General features: G+C 45.2%; 1 protein-coding gene and 1 long non-coding RNA gene across 5 annotated transcripts in view; one reads left to right on the forward strand and one right to left on the reverse strand.

Annotated features, from left to right (window-relative positions):
- Window positions 1–25,539, reverse strand: part of LOC309620825 — a 266,826-nt gene that overhangs the window by 34,237 nt on the left and 207,050 nt on the right. The gene's annotated exons all lie outside the window — the stretch shown is intronic.
- Window positions 3,980–24,645, forward strand: ARMCX4 (armadillo repeat containing X-linked 4). Of its 4 annotated transcripts, XM_082376922.1 has the most exons (6): window positions 3,994–4,112; window positions 4,589–4,662; window positions 5,413–5,490; window positions 5,831–5,911; window positions 6,188–6,278; window positions 6,627–24,645. In XM_082376922.1, exon 6 carries the CDS (start codon window positions 6,772–6,774, stop codon window positions 13,726–13,728), a length of 6,957 nt encoding a protein of 2,318 aa, XP_082233048.1. In that variant the 5' UTR covers window positions 3,994–4,112; window positions 4,589–4,662; window positions 5,413–5,490; window positions 5,831–5,911; window positions 6,188–6,278; window positions 6,627–6,771; the 3' UTR covers window positions 13,729–24,645. The 4 variants fall into 4 exon arrangements, with proteins under 4 accessions (XP_082233046.1, XP_082233049.1, XP_082233048.1 ...); XM_082376920.1 differs by lacking the exon at window positions 4,589–4,662 and having other exon boundaries at window positions 3,980–4,112; XM_082376921.1 differs by lacking the exon at window positions 3,994–4,112 and having other exon boundaries at window positions 4,130–4,662.

Raw genomic sequence — 25,539 nt, forward strand, 5'->3', positions numbered from 1 at the left:
TTTTCTGTTTTAGCCTATTATGAATTAAGCTGATCTAAACATTCATGTGCAAGTCTTTGCGTGGACATATGTTTTCATTTTTCTTGACTAAATACTCAGAAGTGAAACTGCTGGTTCATAGGGTAAGTGAACATTAAACTTTGTAAGAAACTGCAGAAAAGTTCTCCAAAGTGCTTGTACCATTTTACACCCCTAATGGCAATATATTAGAGTTCTGGTTTCTCCATTCTCACCAACATTTGGTGTTGTTAGTCTTTGGCTTTAGCTGTTCTAGTGGGTGTGTGGTGATATCTCATTGTGGTTTCAATTTGCATTTCCCTGATTACTAAAGATGTTGAGGATTGGGTATCTTCTTTTGTGAAGTGTCCATTTAAGTTTGTGCCCAATTTTACATTGGGTTCTTCTTTTGATTGTTCATTTGTATGTCTTTACATATGCTGCATAAAAGTCCTTTGTCAGATACATGAACTGCATATATAATTTTTTCCAAGTCTGTGGCTTGCCTATTCATTTTGTTAATAATGTGTACAGATGAACAGAAAATTTATATTTTGATAGTCTACCTTTCTCTTTTATTATTAATGCTTCTTGTATCCTGTCCAAGACATCTTTGCCTACTCCAAGGTAATGAATATGTTCCTCTATGTTTTCTGCTAGAAATCTTACAACTTTGGCTTTTATTTTTAGTGGAAAAGTTTAAAAAGTAAAGCTTTTACTTTTAGCTAGGAACGTGGAAAGAGGCAGTGGTCCCTCTGAAGGAGGCGATGTGGAACAGGCTATCACCTTCATTGGTTATTGGTCTATTCAGGTTTTCTACTTCTTCTTGAGCCAATTTTGATAACTTATATGATCCATTTTGTCTGAAATTCAAATTTAGTGGTAAAAAATTATGACTTGCATTTTAGAGGGGATGAATAGTGGAAATCAAGACTTACTTTAGGAGACGGATCCAAAAAAATATTGCTGTGATTTATGTCAAAGAGTGTTCTGCTTATGTTTTCCTCTAGGAGTTTTATAGTATCCAGTCTTACATTTAGGTCTTTAATCCATTTTGAGTTTATTTTTGTATATGGTGTTAGAGAATGTTCTAATTTCATTCTTTTACATGTAGCTGTCCAGTTTTTCCAGCACCACTTAAAAAAAATTAATTAGTTAATTAATTTATTTATTTTTGGCTGCGTTGGGTCTTCGTTGTTGCACGTGGGCTTTCTCTAGTTGCGGCGAGCGGGGGCTACTCTTCCTTGCGGTGTGTGGGCTTCTCATTGCAGTGGCTTCTCTTGTTGAGGAGCACAGGCTCTACGTGCACAGGCTTCAGTAGTTGTGGCTCGAGAGCTCTAGAGCGCAGGCTCAGTAGTTGTGGCACACAGGCTTAGTTGCTCCGCGTAGTTGTGGCACATGGGCTTAGTTGCTCCGCAGCATGTGGGATCTTCCCGGACCAGGGCTCGAACCCGTGTCCCCTGCATTAGCAGGCGGATTCTTAACCACTGTGCCACCAGGCAAGCTCCAGCACCACTTATTGAAGAGACCCATTTATATATTTTAATAAGACACGTATGTGTAATGTATAGAAAAGCATTTAACACAGAAAATTTATAAAAAGGGGAGGTAACTGTGCTTTGATAAGGACAGTGGTGTTAAAGCTGTACTAGTGCTTTTTCTGGGTTTGAATCTTATACTAGAATGTATTCTTGCGGAATTTGCATGCAATTACAAATAAACAAAGTGTTTAATAGAAAATAAGCAAACAGTAAAATACCTTAAGTATCTTTCCATCAGGATACGTAGATCTAAATATTTTTATCAGCCATATTGCATAAATTTAACCTAATTTATTTAATGTTTTCCCTATTGATGGACTTTTTATGTTGCTTCTGTTGTTTTAACCTTTGCAAGCACTGCAATAGATATCCTAGTATATGAATCTTTGTGAAACTGTGTAGGTATCAGGCTGGCTAAACTCCTAGGAATAGAATTGCTCAGTCAAAGAGTTTGTGGGATATTATATTTATCAAATAATAGATTTTGCCAAATAGCTCTCTGTAAAACTGTTGCATCACAGAGTGGGGGAGTGCCCATTTCCCCGTAAACCAGTCAACAACATTATCAAATTTCTAAATTTTGGCACTCCTAGATGAAACATGGCAACACATAGTTGTTTCAATTTGCATTTCTTTGAAGTTGAGCTTTTCTTCATATGTTTATCCGTCATTGGTATTTCTTTTCTGCAAACAAATCCATTTGCATCTTTGGCATGCTTTCTATTGGCTTACCATTTTATTAATGATTTGTAAGAGTTTTTAGATTATTACAAATAAGCTGTTTGACATCCTATGCTCATGAGTTTTTTATTTTTTTTTTAAGTTTACTAAAATTTTAAATGTCTTCACAATCAATTTCTAAATGCTTCCCTCTGATGGGGAACATAAATTGGTCACAGTCGATTGAGTTCTGAAAAGCCATTAGTAAGGGTCTAAGGCACTCTGGGCTTCCTGTTTCACCTCCTAGAGGGGCCTCCCACACACAGGGGCCCCTCAGGCAGGGAGCTTCCTGCTGGGGTGTCAGATTTCAGCGTTCTAAGAAAGAGGCTGCCTGAAGGGACTATATTTAGAGTATGACTCCCCAGCGGGGACAGCTGAATGTCTGGGGACTAAGTTCTGCATACTTTGTCCCTGAGTTCTGGGATTATTCTGAGGGGCTTGTATGGGTGGTGCAGTGAAATTGTAACAGAAGGCAGGGACTTCCCCCTGGCGACTGCTTGGGATCCTGTAAACTGTGCCTTCTGTGAGAGAAAGATGACATGGATTTCAGGAGTATTGCCCACAGACCCATAGTCAGCCACAGACCTTACCCCCTATCTCTACTGAAAGATGCTGAACACTGTATGCCCCCGCTGCTAGGGTTAGGGTTGGGTCCCAGCTGCTATGGGGACACACAGTGCCTGAATGGCAGATAGTGGAGATATCTCACCAGTGTCATGATCTAATGAAAATCCACCTGTTAAGCTTCATTTCCATTAGTGGGATAGCACAGTTGGTCCTTTCCTGGGTGTGATGAGACTGATTTGATCACACGCTTATGTAAAATCCCAATAAAACTCCTTGAGTGGAAAACAGGTTAATCTGGGAAGTCACTAGTTTTCAGGCGCTGGGTTCATCAGGAGTGGGGTCTCCATTCCATCACCCAGGAGTCATCTATGAAGAAGTTCTCAGACACCTGACACAAGATCATCAATAAATTCAGCCAGAACTTCGAAAGGTTGTAAATCGCTTGTGTAAAATTGCCAAGATTGGTCTTTCCAAAGATGAATTTATAGGTCACATTGAAAACCTATTGGTTTTGTTCAGGAAAATTTAGATTTAAAATGTTAATAATTACCAGTCTGTTTTGAAAGCTGTGAAATAATTTATAGCAATTCGAAAACATTCTTAATGTGGCACAAAATAACGTCAACAAATGGATGAGGCTTTTGTTATTTTTACAACCTAATTTGTAAATGTCAAACGAAAATGGCTTGACGCCATTTCCCCATTACAAAAACAATGAATGTGACGTTAAAAGGGAAAAAAAAGGAACATAAAAAAGAAAGTTAAACCTCTCCTTGCACTCTCTGCTCCCCTTCCTGACACCTCTTCCCTAGCCCATTTTGGTGCAGCAACGTACCCAATGGGGATGCTAGTCTTATAGCGTAAGAGAGAAAAGAGTCCTCAAAGAAGCAGCTGAAAAGGCCGGAGCCAAGGCCTGAGGGTGGATGGGGGACGCAGACCCTCCCTGGTAACAAGAGAAGGGCAAACTCCAACCGCAGGGAGATGATGCCACTTGTGGGCTCTCAGATTGGAGGGAAAGGAGCTGAGTGACCGGGCCTCGCGCACAGCTGGGTGGAGGGGGAGATCTTGCGCGCGGAGGTGGAGGGGAGGGTACTGTTGAACTCCCCGCCGGCCCTGGTTTGGGGGGGGGGATCCGAGGGCGAGCTAGGCGGTGACGCGGGGTCCTCACGTGACCGGGAGATGCAGAGCGACGCAGCCTTCGGTGCAGTCGTCACTCGTGTCTGGGTACCAGCTCCCCGCTGCCCTGCGAACGGCGGGCTGGCATCGGGCCCTGGGGAAGCGGAGCAGGTAAGGGCCCCGTGCGCCGAAGCCAGGGCGGCAGCGGACTGCGGATCCCCGGAGCTGGTCCGGGGGTGGCGGACAAAGCGGGCTCAAGTTCCCAGAGCCTTCGCTCAGATTCTCCCGAGCCCTCCTCCTCCTCCCTACGTCTGTGCTGGGGAACCGTGAGCTTTGACAGGACGAATGGTGGAGGGAGTGTCTCAAGAGGGAAATGCAGAGATTGAGATGCCCCATTCTCTCTGAATCTAATCACAGACCACACACGCCCGCTCCGCTTCCTGCTCATTTCAGTGGAAGGGACACGCCACGGTGGCGTTTGCAGAGAAAATGGTGGGCCTTAGTGACTGGACGGCGGGGTTGGTGAGGGTGGTGTCTCGCAACGTGGGGAGGGACGTTTGATAACTGGGTTCCTGAATCCAGCGTTGGGATCTGTGTCCTGGGAACTGGTCCAAGCACTCAGTGCCTTTACTATTTCCTGTCTGAAGACAGTAATTCGGGGTGGCACTGTTCGCGGCAAGGCGAGGGAAGGAGAGGAGACAACTGCACAGGATCTGCGGAGGTTAGTGTGGGCACGGGCACCCGCTGTGAACAGTTGAAGCGCTCTATGAATATTCTCTGTGACAGGAACTTAGGCGCCTCTATCTGGTTGGGATATAGGGTGGGGCTATAGTGGACTTTCCCTAAATTGCGTTTACTTACCAAGCTTGGGCTTTTTAACGTAAAGTGTATGTTGAAGACCAATAAAGACAGCAACTTTTCTAGGGATGCTTTTATTTGCGCCTCAGAAAATACAAATTGTTGTCACAAAGAATTACTTTTTTTTTGTTTTGTTTTGGAGATAGCCTTTGCGGGGCAGGGATGGTGATTCTGCAGAAGCAAAAGCCTCCCTCCACCACACACACACCGTGTCTCATATGCTGGAGATTCCTAGAGATGGGTTTAAAGAGAAGTAGATGGCAGTAGGCTGTGATTCTAGAATATGGGATATGGGGGCCTCTCTGTGTCTCCTGGTTTTCCAGTTTTTCAGACTCTCCCACCTGTCTGCACAGGTGAAGGAAAAGATGGACTTTTGGGAGAAGCCCTAGAATCCTACAGGTGGTTTTAGAATAATTCGCCTCTGTCTCTCCCCCCTTTTTCCTGCCTCCCCTTTCCACCCTGCCCATTTCAGTGCTGGAGAAGCCCTAGGTTTTGCTTGCCAGAGAACAGATCTCTAAATCCAGTAAGGCAGGTACTGGGACCCATGTTTCAGATGCTGGGATGTCACAAGCACTCAACTTTCACCTTCCCTTTTTTCTCTGTTTTTTCCTAGGTCTACCCATAGGGCGACAGTAGGGCTGTTTACCACTGAAAGCAAGGGAAATTGGGAGACTGGCCTGGGACCGTGGAGGTTGGTGTGAAGATGGGCAGTGCCTGGGGGTAACAAGAGAGGGCGGGCATATAAGGTGGCTGAGACTTGAGAAGGTCTCAGTGGAGGGTTCTTCTGCCCCTCCTACACTCTGCCAGATTTCCACAGTGTTGCTATGCCTCCTACTGATTTCAGTGCAGGAAATAGTAGGAATATTGGGGTAAGGGTGGGCTGGAGTGTGACGGAGAGAAGACTTGAAAGGATGGATCATATTAGCAAACTGGACATGGGCTCTCACAAGGCAGGGACTGGAGTCAGGGATCAAGGTGCTTGTTTGTTCTGTGAAGGACCCGGTCTCTACTATCTGTTTACTTGTCCACAGGTTGGTCTACAGGTCTGAAAGGCTTGAGATCACCAGAAGCAAAGAAACAAGGAGGAAATTATCCCTGATAGGTATAGACTGGTAAGAGGATGGGGACTGGCTGGGTAGACATCTAAGATGGGTTGCTGGAGACCAGTGTCCATCCAGTAGGGCCAGTGTCCAGTCTGGAGGATCCTCAGTCTCTCCTTTTTCCAGTCACTTTTCCCACCATCTCTTCACTTACCCCACACCTTCACCTTTATTTTGGCACAGGGAGTGGGGCGAATTGAAGGGGATAGAGAGGTAGTTTGCTAATAATATATCTGTCACAACAAGAGCAAAATCTTCACTTCCGCCTGTCCATCTGTCTGTCTCTAGGTCCACAGATCTCATGAGTTTATAGATCTACTTTACGGTATATCTCCAATCAAGAGAAGGAAAGAGGAGGGAACTGCCTTGATCATTACAGGTTGGTATGAGGGTGGGGACCTGTGGGAGTGGTGACCAGAGTAGGTCCAGTAAAAATCGAAGTCTGAGGGCTTCCCAGTGTCTACCATTCATAGTCAGCCTTACCACCATCCTTTCCACTGTTCATTTGGTATAAGGAAATGTGTACAGAAGTACCTTGGGGGAAATTGTTGGGCACTTGGGAAGATGGAGAGGAGATAAAATAAAAGGGATGGAGAGAGAATTTGCTAATCGTCCTCTTCTTCCACCAAGCACATCATTTTTACACTTTCCTGTCCTTCTGTATCTATCTGTGCGATGCACAGAATTAGAAGAGAAATTTTAGTGCATTTCCTTCCTCCACTTCTAGGTCCACCTCCAGTGGCAACTGTAGTGGCCTTTGAGTGGCTGAAGACCAACACCCTCACAGGCCTACGTGCAGACCTACTACCCACTTTTCCCAGCCTGATTGAGCCCCTCTGTACCTTGTTCGTGTCTTCAGCAGGGGTGATTACATGGGTCGTGTTCAGGAAGTGGGCTGGGTGACCGCAGGACTGATGATCTGGGCTGGTGCTTGCTACTGCATTTACAGATTAACCAAGGGAAGAGCCCAGAGTGTGAGGAGACTTGCCAGAAATGGGTCCAGAGTCAAGATGGAGACTGTGGTTGGGATACAGAACCAGACCTTGGCGATGTGTGAAGCCATGGTTGGGACAGAGATTGAGACTAGACCCAAGCCCAAGACTGGAGCAGAAACTGGAGCAGGAGGTGGGGCTGGGGCTGAAGTAGAGACTAAGACCACTTCTACAGCCAGAATCAAAACCAACTCTCAAGCCAAGGCAATGGCTGAGGCAGAGACAGAGACCCAATCTGAGGCCAAAACAGTGGCTGGAACAGTGGTCATAACAGAGGCTGTGATCCTGACTGAGGCCAAAGCCAGTGAAGTGGCCATGAAAGAAGCAGTGACCCAAACTGACTCTGAGTCTGGGAGACTAGTCAAGAAAGAGGCAGTGACCCAGACCAAGGCTAAAGCTTGGGCACTTGGTGCTAGGGCAGAGACCAAGAAAGAAGCAATGACCCAGACCAAAGCAGAAACTCATATATTGGCTGAAAAAGAGACAGAAATGAACAGAGTGATGGTGACACAGAATGAGGCCTTGGCAGTAATCAGGGAAGTGGCCAAGATGGGTGCCATAAACAAGATTGGAAATGTGGCTGAGACCAAGTTGAGAGCCCTGGAAGAGACTGTGAGTGTGGCCAAGACTCAGTCTGAGGCCAGGTCTGGTACCTCAGTTGAGGCTAAGGGAAATCATAACACCAAGTCCAAGGCAGAAGCTGGAGCAGACATGAAGTCCTGTGCACTGTCTCAGGCTGTGGCCAAGATCCAGGTTGACGACATGCTTGGTACTGGGGTTGAGGCCAAGGGGAATTGCAAAACCGCGTCTCAGGCTGGGTCTGTGGCAAATATGAGGGCTTCTGCTCAGCCTCAGATTGTAGCCAAGGCCCAGACTGAGGCCGTGCCTGGGGCAATGGTTGATGCTGGGGTTAATACCAATGCCATGTGTGAGGCAGGGGTGGGGGCAGGTACAAGTGCTTCTACACAATCTCAGACTGTGACCAAGAAACAGGCTGAGACAATGTCTGGTGCCAGGGTTGATGATAGGGGAAATAACAATGTCACATCTAGGGCAATGACTGGAGCTGACATGAGGGCTGCCGCTCAGCCTCAAGCTGTAGCCGGTGCTCAGACTGAGGCTATGCCTGATGCCAGGGGTAAGGGTAGAGGCAATTCCAATGCCGTATCTAAGGTGGGGGTTGGGACAGACACTGAGTCCTATACACAGCCTCAGCCTAAGGCCAATGTCCAGGCTGATGCCTTGCCTGATGACAGGATTAAGGCTCAGGGCAATGCCAACACCAAGCCTAAAGAAGAGGCTGGGACAGACACAAAGGCACAGTCTCAGACTTCCACTAAGAGCCAGGTTGAGGCTCTACCTAGTACCAGAGGTAAAGCTAGGGGCAAAGCCAAAGGCAAGTGTAAGGCAGGGGTCGGAGCAGACATGAAAACCTGTGCACAGCCTCAAGCTGGGGTCAAGGCCCAAGCTGATGTTTTCCCTGATTCCAGGATTGATGGCAGGGGTGATCCTGATACCATTTCTGGGGCAGGGGCTAAGGCAGAACTGAGGGCCTGTGCTCAGCCTCAGGAAATGGCCAGTTCCCAGGGCGAGGCCTTGCCTGGTGCCAAGAAGAAGGTCCAGGACAATCCCAATGCTGTGTCTAAGTCAGGGGCTGGGCCACATGCAAAGAGCTCTGCACAGCCCCAGGCTATGGCCAATACCCAGGGGGAAGCCTTGCCTGGTGTCAAGAATAAAGTCCGGGGCAATCCCAATGCTGTGTCTAAGGCAGGTACTGGGCCAGATACAAAGGGCTCTGCCCAGCCTGAAACAGATACAACAAGCCCTGCTCAGCCCCAGGCTGTGGCCAATTCTCAGGGTGAGGCCTTGTGTGGTACTAAGAATAAGGTCCGGGGCAATCCCAATGCTGTGTGTAAAGCAGGGACTGGACCAGATACAAAGAACTCTGCCCAGCCCCAAGCTGTGGCCAATTCCCAAGGTGAGACTTTGCCTGGTGTCAAGATTAAAGTCAGGGGCAATCCCAATGCTGTGTCTAAGGCGGGGGCTGGGCCAGATACAAAGGGCTCTGCCCAGCCTCAAACAGATACAACAGGCTCTGCTCAGCCCCAGGCTGCGGTCAGTTCTCAGGGTGAAGACTCACCTGGTACTAAGAATAAGGTCTGGGGCAATCCCAATGCTGTGTCTAAAGCAGGGTCTGGGCCAGATACAACGTGTTCTGCCCAGCCTCAAACAGATACAACAAACACTGTCCAGCCCCAAGCAGTGGCCAATTCTCAGGGTGAGGTCTTGCCTGCTGCCAAGAATAAGGTCAGGGGTAATCCCAATGATGTGTCTAAGGCAGAGGCTGGAGCAGATACAGTGGGCTCTGTTCAGCCTCAAGCTGAGTCTAATTCCCAAGGTGAAGTCTTACCTGGTGCCAGAAATAAGGTCCGGGGCAATCCCAATGCTGTGTCTAAGGTAGGGTCTGGGCCAGATACAAAGGGCTCTGCCCAGCCCCAGGCTGCAGCCAATTCCCAAGGTGAGACCTTATATGGTACTAAGAATAAGGTCCGGGGCAATCCTAATGCTGTGTCTAAGGTAGGGTCTAAGACAGATACGAAGGGCTCTGCTCAGCCCCAGGCTGCAGCCACTTCCCTGGGTGAGGCCTTGTGTGGTACTAAGAATAAGGTCCGGGGCAATCCCAGTGCTGTGTCTAAGGCAGGGGCTGGGCCAGATACAGCAGACTCTGCCCAGCCTCAGACAGATACAACAGGCTCTACTCAGCCCCAGGCTGTGGCCAGTTCCCAGGGTGACGCCTTGCTTGGTGCCAGGAGTAAGGTCAAGGGCAATCCCAATGCTGTGTCTAAAGCAGGAACTGGACCAGGTACAACAGGCTCTGCCCCACCCCAGGCTGTGGCCAATTCCCAGGGTGAGGGCTTGCTTGGTGCCAGGAGTAAGGTTAGGGGCAATCGTGTTGCTGAGTCTAAGGTAGAGGCTGGAGCAGGTACGATGGGCTCTGGCCAGCGTCAGTCTGTAGCCCATTCCCAGAGTAAGACCTCGTCTGGGGCAAAGGACAAGGCTATGCGTAAGTCTGAGGCAGAAGCCACAGGAGATGTCTCTGTAAAGCCCAAGGCTAAGGCCACGCCCACTTCTGAGAGTGAGGGTGGGGCAGGCACTCAGGCCTGCAAAAAGTCTCAGCCTAAGGTCCATGACTACTACTGGAATGGGATTGGTGTTGAGGACTGGATTGCTTCTGAGCGATGGATCAAATTTAGGTTTCAGGCTAGGGATGGATACTGGGAGAATAGCATGTCCTGGGCTGATGATGAGAATGAAGCCAATGTTGAATCCTGGAGTGCGACTAGGGGTGAGAATGAGGTTGGTATTCAGTCCTGGGCTGGAGCTGGGGACCAGGCCAGTGGAGGGCTCTGGGCTGGGAGTCACGCCAGTGAACAGTCCTGGGCTGCAGGCCAGGCCAGTGGGGGTTACTGGGTAGAGGCTGGGGACAAGGCTGTTGGAGGGTCCTGGACTGTGGCTGAGAACCAGGCCAGTGGGGCTTCTTGGGCTGGCACTGGGAACCAGGCTGTTGTGGTGCCCTGGACTGGAGCTCAGGCCAGTGAGAGTTCCTGGGCTGGGGGCCAGGCCAGTGGGGTATCCTGGACTGGGGGAGAGGCCATTGGAGTGTCCTGGACTGTGGTTGAGAACCAGGCCAATGGAGCATCCTGGGGTGGGGCTGAGGCACAGGCCAGTGGAAGGTCCCAGGATGGGGCTGGGATTCAGGCTAATGGAGGATCCTGGGCTCAGGCTACGGCTGGGAATGTGGTTAACATTGGGTACTGGGCTGTGGCTGTGGACCAAGCTACTGGAGGGTCCTGGATTCTGACTAGTGATCTGTCTGGCGGTGCGTCCTGGGTTGGGACTAGTGATTTGTCTGCTGGTGGATCCAAGCCTAGACTTGAGGATCAGACCAATGAAAATGTGTCCTGGGCTGGAGCTGGGCTGGGGCCTGAAAACCAGTCTAGGGGAAGGGCCTGGGCTGACACTGCGGACCAAGCCAGTGGAGGGTCTGGGCTAGGGCTTGTGGATCAGTCCAGTGGTGGGTCCTGGGTTACGGCTGGAGAACAGCCCAATAGAGGGTCTAGGCCAGGGTTTGCAGACCAGTCCAGTGTTGGGTCCTGGGCTGGCACTGGGAACCAGGCCAGTGAAGGATTCTTGGTGGGGGTCGTGGATCAGGCCAGTGGGGGTTCTTGGACTGGGACTGGTGATCAGTCTGGTGGTGGGTCCAAGCCTGGATTTAAGGATCAGGTCAGTGAAGAAGGGTCTTTGGCTGGGGCTGGTAGCCAGACTGGTGGAGGGACTAGGTCGGGGCCTGAGGACCAGTCCAGTGGAGGGTCTTGGGCTGACTCTGGGGACCAAGCCAGTGGAGGTTTCTTGGTTGGGGCTGTGGACCAGGCCAATGAAGGGTCCTGGGTTGGACCTGGGCATCAGGCTGGTGGTGAGGCAAAGCCTAGATATGAGGATCAGGCCAAATCTGGAAGGGTGTCTTGGGCTGACAGTGGGGGCCAGGCCAGTGGAGGGTCTACACTGGGGCCCAGGGACCAGTCCGTTGGAGATTCCTGGGCTGGCATTGGGGACCAGGCCAGTGGAGGATCCAGGCCGGTGCTCAAGGATCAGTCCACTGGATGGTTCTATGCTTGCAGTGGGAGTCAGGCCAATACAGGAGGGTCCTGGGGTGGGGCTAGTGGCCAGGCCATTGGAGGGCCCATGAACCAGTCCAGTGGTGGGTCCTGGGCTGATACTGGGAGTCAGGTCAGTGGAGGGTCTTGGGCTGGGGCTGGGGATCAGGCTGGTAGCTGTTCCAAACCTGGATTTGAGGATCAGGGCAGTGGAGGAGCGTTCTGGTCTGGTGCTCAGGACCAGGCCATTGGAGGGTCTAGTCCAGGGCTTGCAGACCAGCCCAGTGGTGGGTCCTGGGTTGGCACTGGGAGTCAGGCCAGGGGAAGGTCCTGGATTGTGGCTGGGGATCAAGCTGGTAGCTGTTCCAAAGCTGGGTTTGAGGATCAAGCCAGTGGAGGAGGCTCCTGGGCTGGCACTGGGGATCAGGCTTGTGGAAAATCCTGGGCTGGGTCTAAGCCTGGGAATGAGGCCAGTAGAGGGTCTAGCCTGGGGCCTGAAGATCAGGCAAGTGGAGGGTCCTGGGCTAGGCCTGGAGACCAGACCAGTAGAAGGTCTCAGGTGAGTGCTGGGTCAGAGGCCAGTGAAGGATCCTGGTTTGGGGCTGGGAGTGAGGCTAGTACAGGGTCTTGGTTCTGGAGAGGGGAAGAAGCTGGTATTGTGTCTAGTCCTGGAGATAAAAATGAGGCCAGTATTGAATCCAGCTCAGTGGTTAGGGAAGAGGCTGTCATTAGTTCTAGATTTGGGGCTGAGAACAAAAACAGTATTGGGTCCTGGATCAGATCTGATGAGGCTGCCTGTATGGATTCCTGTGTGGGGGCTGAGGCTGGGGCTGGGGTTGGGGCTGAGGTCAGGCAGGAGTCTTGGCTCTGGGATGGAGATGCAGCCACTACAGGGTCTAGGCTTGGGGTTGGGGAAGAGGCTGGCATGGGGTCCTGGACTTTGGCTGGGGATATAGATGAGGATGAGCTAAGTAGGGCATCCAGCCCTGATATTGAGGAGATAAGTTTAAGGTCCTTGTTTTGGGCTGAGAGTGAGAACAATAATGCATTCAGATCTAAGCGTGAGAAGGATGTCAATTTTGAGCGTAGGGCTGGAGATAAGGCCAGCACCAAAGACAAGCTTGAAGCTGCTGGTGGAGTCGATGTAAAGTCTTGTTTCTGGGATGGTAATGAAAACAGAAGTGAGGATAAATCTGCACCTAAGACTAAAGCCAAAAAGTCAGCTGAATCAAGAGTCACATATCCATCCATGGTCCCTGGGGCAGGAATGGGGTCATGGGCCGGAGCCATGATCTGGACAGAAATGAAATTTCCATACCAAAATGAGTCCTGCTTCCCACCTGAAGATGAGCTCAGAAAGCAGATCAGGTCTGGGGAGAAAACTCAGCCTTGGGCCTGCCGCTGTAGACGTGAAACTAATATGGATCCACGAGAGCTTGAAAAACTCATTTGCATGATTGAGATGACTGAAGATCCTTCTATTCATGAAATAGCCAATAATGCTCTGTATAACAGTCGTGATTACCCATTTTCCCATGAAGTCATTCGTAATGCAGGTAGAATCTCAATTATTGAAGGCTTGCTCAATAATCCCTACCCCAGTGTTAGGCAGAAGGCTTTAAATGCACTGAATAACATCTCGGTGGCTGCTGAAAATCATAGGAAGGTTAAAACATACTTAAACCAAGTATGTGAAGACACCATCACCTATCCCTTGAATTCAAATGTGCAGCTGGCTGGATTGAGATTGATAAAGCACCTGACTATTATTAGTGAATATCAGCATATGGTTACAAATTACATTTCAGAATTTCTTCGTTTGTTAACTGTGGGAAGTGGAGAAACTAAAGACCATATTTTGGGAATGCTTTTAAATTTCTCTAAAAATCCATCTATGACAAAAGACTTGCTCATTGCCAATGCACCGGCGTCACTGATTAATATCTTTAGCAAGAAAGAGACAAAGGAAAATATTCTTAATGCTCTTTCACTATTTGAAAATATAAATTACCATTTTAAAAGAAGAGCAAAAGTATTTACCCAGGACAAGTTCAGTAAAAATTCCCTTTATTTCATATTCCAACGACCTAAAGCATGTGCCAAGAAACTTCGAGTCTTAGCAGCAGAATACAATGACCCTGAGGTGAAAGAAAGAGTTGAGCTATTATTAAGTAAACTCTGATTAGTTGTAATTTTCCAAACAAATTTGAGTAATATTTTGGTTTTGCAGCCTGGAAGTAATGCACATTGTAAATTGCATTATAATTTCTAAAGTGATGTTGCTTATGATGGTCGTTAGCTGGACCATTTTATGAACACCAAATGAATTCAATCTTGTACTGAAAATACATGTGTTGATTTTTACCTTGTCTGGATTGAGATATTTTTGGTATGCTTCATGAGCAGAAACTGAACTGATTCTTCATAAGTAAGGTAATCTTTGGTCCTTTGTGTGGACTTATGTTTATACATTTGAGACTTTATTTTTATGTCATCAATAAAGTTGTGTGTTTTAAGCAGAAAAAAAGACACGTCTTTGTCCTTGAATCTGTGATCTATTTGGAAAGGCAAGATGTATGGAAACAAAAAGATACTAACAAAACCGGAGAACCTCTGATCATAGCCAGCTGTTTCCTATTAGTGCTTAAAGGCAGAAGAAACTTCTGCATGCAACAGTGTTCAGGGAAAGTTTTGCAGAGGAGGGGGCACTTAAGTAAGCTGGGCATGAAAGACAGGATAAAAACAGGGCAGAAGGGCATTGGAGGAAGGAGGAGTGATGGGAAGAAAGGCATGGAGGTGGGAATTTTGCTCCACAGAGGAGGCTGGCCTGCCTGGAGTACAAAGTGTGGGGAGGGGAGTGATGGGAAATACAGTCCAGCAGTTGGGTGAGTCCCATTCATGGAGGATCCCTGATTTCTAAACTGAGGTGTCTGTATATTCTACCCACCTCTGGGAGACACGAAAGCCTTTTGTGACCAGAGGAGTGACAAGATGAAAGGAACATTATGTGGCTGACTTGTGTGCAGAATGGGTCAGAGTTGGGGTGGGGACAGGAGTGGTCACTGGAGATTGGAACACCACTTAGGAAGTTACCACCATAGTTCAGGCATAGTTGCTAAAGGCGTGAAATTTCACTGGTGGCAATGGGAGTGGCAAGGGGAGGAAGTAAATGAGAGACGCTTTGAATGAAGAAGTGCTGGAACCTATCCTGGGGACATACAGAGAGGGACAATTTTATTGTAGGGTCCTGAGGGCATTTGATAGGAAAACATCCTCTTTCTTGTCCAACTCTGGTGTCTATGGGAGTGAATATGTTAGTGATTATTTTGGAATTATGAAAAAATATAATAGAAAATATAAAAGAATAATTTTTAGAGCTTCTATCAGATTTCTTTTACAAGATTGGTTGGAGCAGGGTCTTTATGGAACCATCGAGAGGGCTGTTGGCAGCCATACTGGACAAGATCCACCTCTCTTCCAACCCAGAGTATGGTGAGGGTGTGGGTGGAGGGACACCTTCAAACTGTGCTGGTGGGAGCATACTTGGTACAAGATCCATTTGGATACATGTTTTAGAAGCTTTCAAGATGTGCACGCTCTTTGACCCAGAAATTCCACTTGTAGAAATTTATCATTAGGAGATAATCAAATAATTGGCTTGTACAAGGCTGTGCATCTGCACCTTTTTGAAGAGTGAAAAATTGTGAATGACCCAAGTGTCTTGAAATAGGCACTTGGCTAAGAAATTAAGGTATGTCTACACATTGAGACATTATGCAGCTCTTGAAACTGTTGATGGGCAACTATACTTATTTACATGGGAAAAACTCAGCATATAATCTTAAATGGGGAAAATAGGCTGCAAAAGCACATGCTCTACTTTTTATGAAGAAAGAACATATATTTAAATTATGTCTATGTATAAACTTTGGTGTGTATACTCTTGAGAATGTGGATAGTTCCCTGTGAGTGTAAGATTAATGGGTAATTTTACCTGTTTTTTACTCATCTGTATTTTCTGATATTTATATAATAAACCAGGACTTTTTGCATAATTTACTAAAAGGAAACGGATGAATTCAGGCTAAGCAGGCCTGTTAATAGCATTTCAGGGCACTAGAGCAAAAGTATAAATGGAGGTTCACGTATTTATGTCTGAATATTTGGAAGGTATAAATAAAATTTTAAAATAAATATTACTTAAATAAAGCCAGAAATATAAGTATAAATGTTTGAAATTTTAAATTTCATTAATCGTTTTGAAAGTAAAGCTGTTCTCAATTCTACCATTTGATGGTCACCAACTTTCCAGTGGAAAAAATGATGTCATACTTGTGGTGAATTCTGCAATCTGCTGCCCTAATCCTCCTTCAGGAATAAAGAGTTTATTATTTCAGTTGCTAGGAGTGCTGCCAGCAGACAGCCCTCAGCTGTCAGCCCTCTTCAGGAATTGCCTCAGCTAGAAAGCCACCTCCCCCAAGGTCATACCTCCTTTCTGGGGTACTTCACATTCAATGACTGATCTACATGGCCTTCTTGCCCCAAATGGGACAGCTTAACTTCTCCCTCTGTCCAATCCTGCTTCCTTCTTTTCCTTTCCACAGGTTTTAATCCTAAGAGCATTCCCTAATAAAAGCCCTTCATGCTGAACCCTGTCTCTGAGTCTGCCCTCCAGGAAGCCAACCTACAAAAGTTGGTACAAGAAGAGGTTCAGAAAAGCATACACTGTGATGAAATTTAGGAGATGGATCATCTGCTGCCCAGCTGGCAATGAGGACCCCATCATTTGTGGTAGGTGGAGTAGATAGACACGTGGAACAGGTAGCAGAGGAGTTAGAGCTTTCACTGGAGGTGAACTAGAATGGCATTCATGGAAGGGAATGCATTAACTGGTGCCATGTGGTAGACATTTGAGAAATATGTGAGGTATATTAAATATAAGGAAGTCCAGAAAATTGGGTGGCTATTGCTCAGCTTGATGGACCTCTAGGAAAAGATAATGAAAAGCTGAATTAAATTAGTCAACAATTTAAGCTATGTGTGAAAGCCAGAGGGTTTCATTCACAGCATATAAAGAGGCCCTCATCTTTTTCAGGTAGAGAGTAGAGAAATCTGAGGACCAAGCCCAGGACTTACTGAAACAAGTTTCAAAGAAAGTTAAAATCTAAACCAAGATAAGTCTGCTATGCCAAGACCAGGGCCCTGGTTAGGAAGGAATGTGACCCTGACACATGGAATGGGGACATCTGGATTGATGTCCCTAAATGCCTTATATCCTCAGATTTCCCTGAGCTCCTCGAGCGTTCAGAAGTGTCCCACTCCTTCCTATTAAGGGTTAGTGCTTCACCTTGCTTGAACATGCAGAGCCCTTTCCCTTGTAAGATAATGTGTGTTTCCCACAGAATCTGCCCCCACCTCCCATCCTGGCCACTGGGCCTATGTCTAGGGTTAAGTTACATAACTTCGTTGGTGTTGTGCTGGGCCTAATAAGGAAGGAAAGGGAATATCTCAAGAAGGAGCTGCAGGACCTAGCCAGCATGTTCTAGCAGGTGCTGAGGGAGTAAGCATGGGACTGAATTCTGAGGGCCTTGATCAGGGGAGCTAGAATATAAAATTGAGTAAGGGAGAATTAATTGATTAGAGAGTCCTCTACCAAGATACAGGATTTAACATCCTGGAAAAGATCCCAGGAGATCAATGTGAACTCACTATTAGGATGGCTCCTCAAAGAATGGCAAAAAGCCAATGGCCCACATTGAGGTATAAAGGCCAGGGTTGCCATTGCAGATGGTGGGAGAAGGGATTAAAGGTTCAGGGAAGTGGGAATAGAATAAATATATTATAAAGCCAGAAAGCCCTCCAGAGGACTATGTTCTGGAGGAGGACCCAAAGGACACACCATTTGCTAAAGCTATAAGGAATGCACTGGTTAAAGGGTTACCAGCATCACTGAGAAGTTCAGTGGTGGCTTGCCTCTGCAGAGCAGGGCTCAGAGTAGGGGAGGGTATTATAAGATGAAGATCACTGATAGAAATGGTGATGCCACTGAAACAATCGAGACAGGATAACTGTACTCAATTGTCAGAAGTCAGGTAGATGCAAATACCATAATGCACCACAGGGTCAGAGTCATAGGCCGGGAGGCCTGATCTGCAGAGAGCTTTGGAGAGGGTTAATAGAACACAGTGCTCCTCCTGGTAGATAGATGGTTAAGAGGTAGTTAATAGAATGTGGGTGGTCGATATAACACATTGCCCTAGGGAAAACAGGCGTCCAACAATTTGTATTCAATCTGTACAATCAAAAAAAAAAAATCAAAGATACTCAGAAGTCTGAGGGAAGGTGCCTCAATAAGAAGTCACACTCTCCTGCTCAGCTTTCGCCTTAAGTCAGTTTTTGATCCAGAGAGCACTGTTTGAAGGAGTGGGGTACCCAGGACTGATTCCTCCAGTCCTTCCATTTACGAAGGTAACTGTGTGCTGGGGAAAGAGGAATACCCAAACATTTTGAGGGCTGATGGACCCTGGTTGTGAGTTGCTATTGATACCCAGAGACCTAACGTGTCATCATGCCTCACCCTTGTTAGAATAGGGGCAGATGGAAGCCAGAAGTTATATAGGCTCCTAGTCTATGTTGGGTTTATAGTGGCTCCACTGGGTCCACAGACTCACTCAATGGTTATTTTTCTGGTTTTTGAATATATAATTGGAATAGACATTATGATAGTTGGTACAAGCCCCATATTGGTTCCTTGGCATGTGGAGTCAGAGCTATTTGTAGATGAGGCCAAGTGGAAGCTTTGAAATTGCTGTCCTCTTCCTTGGCAAAGATAGTAAATGAAAACATATAGATAACATCTTGGAGAGGATGGCTGAAGTTAGTGCCACCTAAAGACCTAAAGAATGCTGGGATGTGGTCCCCATCATATCTCCATTTAATGCATCAGTTTGGGCCCCTGAAAAATGTGGACAGAGTCTGGTAGATGACAGTAGACTACTGTAAACTCAACCAACTAGTGGCACAAGGGCAGTTGCCATGTCAGATACGATATCTTTGCTAGAACAGGATGACATGGCCTTAGGTACCTAGTACAGTAATCAGCTACTGATTTGGAAAATATTTTTTTCCTATCCCTATCAGAATGGAACATCATAAAAGTTCACATTCACATAGAATGACAACAGTATACATTTATAGTTTTTCCTCAAGACTCTACTCACTCTCCTGTCCTCTGTCATGGTATAGTCTGAAGAGATCTGGACCATCTGAATATGATACTAGTCCACTGTGTTGATGACATCATGCTAGTTGGACCAAATGGCTAAGAAGTGGGTAGCACGTTGGAGGCCTTGGTAAGACATGTGTACTCCTGAGGATGGGAGATAAACCCTACAAAGATCCAGGGGCTGGCTACATTAAGTACAGTTTTTAGGGGTTGAATGGTCTGGGGCATGCCAGGAGATTCCCTCTAAAAGTACAGTACAAATTACTGCATTTTCCACCTTCCTCATGAAGAAGGAAGCTCAGTGTCTTGTAGTAGGCTTTATTGGGTTCTGGAAGCAGCACATTTAACATCTGGAATTACTGTTTTGACCCACATACTGGGTAACATGAAAAGCTGCCAACTTTGAGTGGGGCCTAGAACAAAAGAAGGCCTTATAGCAGGTCCAGGCTGTGGTTTCAAGCAGTCCTGCCATTTGGACCATGCAGTCAATAGACTCTAAGGTATTAGAGATATCTGTGTTGGTGGAAGATGCCATGTGGAGTTTTTGGTAAGCCCCAATGGGAAGGTCACAACTTAGACCAGAACTTAGATTCTGGAACAAAGTCGTGCCACATGCAGTGGAGAATTATATATATTTTAAAAACAGCTCCTGATATGCTACTGTGTCCTGGTAGAGATGGAATACATGGTCATAGGACATCAAATGACCATGCAAGTGACCATACAACCAGAACTGCCCATTATGAACTGAGTTCTGTCAGATCCTCCAAGGTATAAGGGAGGGCAGGCCCAGCAACAAGATGGAAGTTTTATACACAGGATCAAGCACAAGCAGGACTGGAGGGTATAAGCACCTGCACAATCAGCTAGAGCAGATCCTCCATGATATCCACCACTGTTGCGCTAGCACCTTTCACACTCCTTACACCTGTGGCCTCATGGGAGATCTTTTTTGACAAGCTGACTGAGAAGGAAAAACCCCAGCCTTATTTATAGATTGGTGGGCTTGGTATGTGGGTATCAACCAGGACAGCAACTCCAGCCTGAGAAACCCATGATGATCAGGAATGAGGGTCTGGATCATACCACCAGGCAAACCACCAAGACCCTAAGAGTGATTGGGATCTGTAATTGATAGTGGAAGAGAGGGATGGTCATTTTCAGCTTTGAGACCAGCTGCAGTGTTGGGGGCTATAGTTTAAGTTTCCCCTAGGAAGAGAGGCCTACCAGACCCCTGGAAGAGCTGATCCTGGAACTTACATAAAGCGGATCGGGGAGGCACAAGGGGTGGACTGTGGTGGATACTGCAATGCCCTGCCCAGAGTTCCCTTTAGCAATAAAGGCCTTATTACTTCAGTTGTTAAGAATGTTGCCATCAGAGAGCCCTTGGCTGCCAGCCCCATTCAGGCATCTCCTCATCTGAGAATTGTCTTGTTCAAGATCACACCCTATTCTCAGAGTGTCCCACATCCAATGGCTCACTGATGCTGTGTATAAAGGCCTGGTCCTCTTGCCCCTACTTGAGATAGCTTTGAAGTTTCATCCTAACTTCAGAATTCCCTACAGTGTACGCTGAGGCATTCTACTGATAGTGCACTGACATTTGATTTTTTCCTCTTTTCATTCCTGCTTATTTTCTCCCTTTTCTTCCATAAATATTTATCCCAGGAGCTCTCCCCAATAAACCTCCTATACTAATCTTTGTCTCATAATCTGTTTCCTGGGGATCCAATCTGTGACAACGATTCATGTGTGTTTCTCTCTCTCCATACATCCCCGAATCAAGAGTCATATCTGTTGTTTAATGTTGTGAAATATTCTTTAGCTTCTATATGCAACTGTTGCAAATATTGCATTAATTTTTTATTACTTTGGAACCACAAACCAGAAAATAAATACAGACAAGAAAATGGACACTACTGGGAAATTAAAGTTTGTTAAGCAAAAATCTATGGCATTCATGTATCTGAGAAGAAGGCTCTGACAAGGTAGCTTGTTTTTTTCTCTTCCCTAAGTGGTTCACTGCTAGAATCTTCCCTGTAGTCTGAAATAATGTCTATTTCTTATGTCAGCAGTGGCACAAGCCACAAATCTTCATGGCATTTGGACACAGTTGCCTTTTGTTTAAAGGAGACAGGGAAACAGATGTGGAGAAGCATTTTCCTGGAGCCTGAACAGTGTTAGTCAAAGTACAGATGTTTAAGCCTATAAGTTGCATTGTACCAACAATGAGCACCAGATCCCATGTAACACAGGCACCCATGTGTTCTTTAATAAGTGTGTGTGTGTGTGTGTGTGTGTGTGTGTGTGTGTGATATGCAGGACCCTTCAAAGCATGGGGTTTAGGGTGGCCCTCGTCCCCAGTTCTAGGGGCAGCAATGAGGCTAAGATAGCAGTGGATAACATTCCTAGATGTTTTGGAAAATTAAGTGGTCTTATAGCCAGTTCTGGGTCTGACTGTGGCCCTGGGTCCCCAGATTCTTACTCTAGTGTTGTTGTTACAGCATACTCAGGGATCAAGGGTTGGTTTAAGGTTTTGGGTACAGTGGCCTTGCTGGGTCATGCACATATGAAGTATAATTTAACATCACTTTTTGAAGATGAAAATTCAGTCCTTCTTCTAGGGGAAAAAGGCCTATTTCTGGGAAACACATGAACTAATTGGCCCTGAAGGCAGTGTGGTGTAGGAGAAAGAGTACAGTCTGGAGTATGGAATGAAGGAGGAAGGGTATTAACATTTCTTTTCTCTTTCTATTTTTCAAACATGAAGGAGTAGAATTGGGAGAGGAAGGGAATGAATCTTGTTTGAATTCTTTGAATTTGAGGTCCTTTTGGGACTTTCAAGTGGAGATGCTCAGTGTTCATTTGAAAAATATGGATATAGAGCACAGAAGAAAGGTCTGACTAAAGATATGTATTGTAGATGATAACTGAAGCCAGGGAGTTAGTCAGGTAGCCCCAGCAAGGGGTACAGACTGAAAAACTGAGAGCAGAATACTGAGGAAGCTCTATATGTGTGAGACTTTGGCAAGCAGGAATGCAGAACTGAAACCAAGCGTACAGCCTCCCATCTATATTGCAATGCATACCTCTATACATTCTTTTCTCCGTTTTAAGAAAATTGTGGTAAAATACAGAAAACGTTTACCATCTTCACCATTTTTAAGTGTACAGTTCATTGACATTTAGTACATTCACATTGTTGCATAACCATCACCACCATCCATCTCTAAAACTCTTTCCATCTTCCCAAACTGAAATTCTATACCCGTTAAACAATAACTCCCCATTAAGGTGGATGGACCTAGAGTCTGTCATATGGAGTGAAGTAAGTCAGAAGGAGAAGAACAAATACCGTATGCTAACACATATATATGGAATCTAAAAAACAAAAAACAAAAAAACAAATGGTTCTGAAGAACCTAGGGGCAGGACAGGAATAAAGACGCAGACGTAGAGAATGGACTTGAGGACACAGGGAGGGGGAAGGGTAAGGTGGGACGGAGTGAGAGAGTAGCACTGACATATATACACTACCAAATGTAAAATAGATAGCTACTGGGAAGCAGCTGCATCGCAAGGGGAGATCAGCTCGGTGCTTTGTGACCACCTAGGAGGTGGGATGGGGGGGTGGGATAGGGAGGGTGGCAGGGAGACGCAAGAGGGAGGGGATATGGGGATATATGTATACATATAGTTGATTCACTTTGTTATACAGAAGAAACTAACACAACATTGTAAAGCAATTATACTCCAATAAAGATGTTAAAAAAAAATAACTCCCCATTATCCCATCCCCATGGCAACCACCATTCTACTGTCTGTCTATGAATTTGACTACTTGAGGTACCTCATTTAAGTGGAGTCGTTCAGTATTTGTCCTTTTATGACTGGCTTCTTTCTTTCTTTCTTCTTTTTTTTTTTTTTTTTTGGCTGCGCCAGGCAGCATGTGGGATCTTAGTTCCCTAACCAGGGATCAAACCCATGCCCCTTGTAGTGGAAGCGCAGAGTCTTAACCACTCGTCTGCCAGGAATGTCCCTATGACTGGCTTATTTCATTGAGGATAATGTCCCTGTATTAATCTGCTTGGGCTGCTGAAACAAAATACCACAGACTGGGTGGCTTGAAAAACAGAAATTTATTTTCTCACAGTTCTGGAGCCTGGGAAGTCCAAGATTAGGTGCTGGTAAACTTAGTTTCCGTGAGAGCTTTCCTCTTGGCTTGTAGACAGCCGCCTTCTCACTATGACCTCACATGGCCTTTTCTTGGTGCATGTGTGTGGAGAGAGAGCGAGTGAGCTTTCTGATATCTCTTCTTATAAGGACACTAATCCTATAGGATCAGGGATCCACCCTTATGGACTCATTTAACCTTAATTACATCCTTAGAGGACCTATCTCCAAATACAGCCATACTGGGGGTAAGGCCTTCAACGTATGAATTTGCGGGGGACACACATTCAGCCCATAACAGTCCTTAAGTTTTCTGTACACGTTTGGAGTCCTGGTTTTTTAAAATGTAATTTTTATAGTTATAGAATACCATAAGGCTTATAACAGCAACAATAAAAATCTACCAGAACTTTGCTTCATCCTTCCCCATCCCACATTTCTCCTCCTCAGAGAGAATCACTTTCAAATCTTTTAACTATTTCTTCTGGTATCACTCCATATTTCTAAATAATCTGTTTATACTTTTATTTCTTGACTTTTAATTTTTACACATCAGCTATGATTTTCTGCAATGAAAAGATTCAGTTATCTTTTTTTTTAAATCCCTTGCAGCTCTGACAATCTTATTCCTTTTTTTTAAATTAATTAATCAATTAATTTATGGCTGAGTTGGGTCTTCGTTGCTGCACGTGGGCTTTCTCTAGTTGCGGCGCTCGGGCTCTAGGCACACGGGTTTCAGTAGTTGCAGCACGCGGGTACAATAGTTGTGGCACACGGGCTTAGTTGCTCTGCGGCATGTGGGATCTTCCCGGATCAGGGCTCGAACCTGTGTCCCCTGCATTGGCAAGCGGATTCTTAACCACTGCGCCACCAGGGAAGCCCAGTTATATTTTTTAACGTATAAATTCTGCTGGAAAAATAAATGAAGACAAATAACTAGAGAAACTGGGTTCTTGGGTAGAAAAATATTCTTTTTTTCCCCAGCTTTACTGAGATATAATTGACATATAATATTGCGTAAGTTTAAGGTGTACAGTGTGCTGATTTGATACATGTATATATAGCAAAATGATTATCACAATAAGGTTAGTTAACACATCTACCATAATTACCATTTTTTTGTAATTGTTATGGTGAGAACATTTAAGATCTACTCTCTTAGCAACTTTCAAGTGTACACTACAGTACTGTTAACTATAGTCACCATGCTCTTCATTAGATCCCCAGAACTATTCATCTTATAACTGGAAGTTTGTACCCTTTGACCAACAGTTTCCCATTTCCCCTTCCCTGCAGCCCTTGGCAACCACCATCCTACTCTATATTTTCATGGCTTTTTTAGATTCCACATATAGTTCCATCCATGTTGTTGCAAATGGCAGAATTCCCTTCTTTTCTATGGCTGAATAATATTCCACTATACATATAAAAAGTAAGCTTAAGAATTAACAAAAAATTTGCAAGATATACTCATTCATTCAACAACTATTTATTGATAACCTACAGGGTACCATATGTACATGATGCTTGTTTTTAATCCATTCGTTCATTGATGGACACATTGGTTGTTCACATGTCTTGGCTTTTGTGATCAATGCTGCAATGAACATTGGGGTTCAGATATCTCTTCAAGAGTGATTTCATTTTCTTTGGATATGTACACAGAGTGAGATTGCTGGATCATACAGTAGTTATATTTTTATTTTTTTGTGGAAACTCCATACTGTTTTCTGTAGTGGCTGCGCCAATTTACATTCCCACCAACAGCGTTTCCTTTTCTCCACATCTGCACCAGCACTTGTTATCTCTTATCTTTTTGATAATAACCATTCTAACTGGTGTGAAGTGGTAACATATTCTTATAAAAATGCCAATTATCCCTCAGTTAACCTTAGAATTAACTTCATCCAAATTGAAATTAAAAACAGGATTTTAAAGGGAATTTAACAAAATAATTCATTTTATCTGTAAATAAACAAATGTGAGTGGACAGGCAAATTATGAAAAAGAAGAATAATTAGAGAGGCCTTACCCTTCCAGATATTAAAACATATTATAAAGATACTATAATTAAAACAGTTAGGGACATAAAAAGAAAAAAATAACAGATTAAAGGAACATAGAGAATCAAAATATAGATCCAAATATATGTGGATATTTAGCTCATGATAAAGGTGGCATTTAAAATCAGGAGCTAGAGAGGTATTATTTGATAATGGGTATTAGGAAAATTTGCTAACTATTTGGAAAATATTAATTCCATATGTTTAATAAAGCTGGAAAAATATATTCATAATAACACTGAGATGTCATTTGCTTCTTTCACTGTGTTGACATTTATACAAATGGAACAAAAGCAAGGGTGGATAAAATTTCTGGCTTACTGATAATAGAAGCAACGCAACAAAAAAAATTCTATATGGATCAAAATTTAAATATTAAAAAACACACATAAAATTAGAAAAACATACGGGCCATCCTAAGCAGGACACAAACCCCCAAAAATGTAAAGAAAGAATTGATACAGTTTGTATCATAAAGATTTTTAAAATTCTATATAGCAGAAGTCCAAAGAAAATTATAAACTGGGAAAAT

Source organism: Balaenoptera borealis (assembly GCF_965194805.1).
Source record: "Balaenoptera borealis genome assembly, chromosome: X".
NCBI lineage: Eukaryota > Metazoa > Chordata > Mammalia > Artiodactyla > Balaenopteridae > Balaenoptera > Balaenoptera borealis.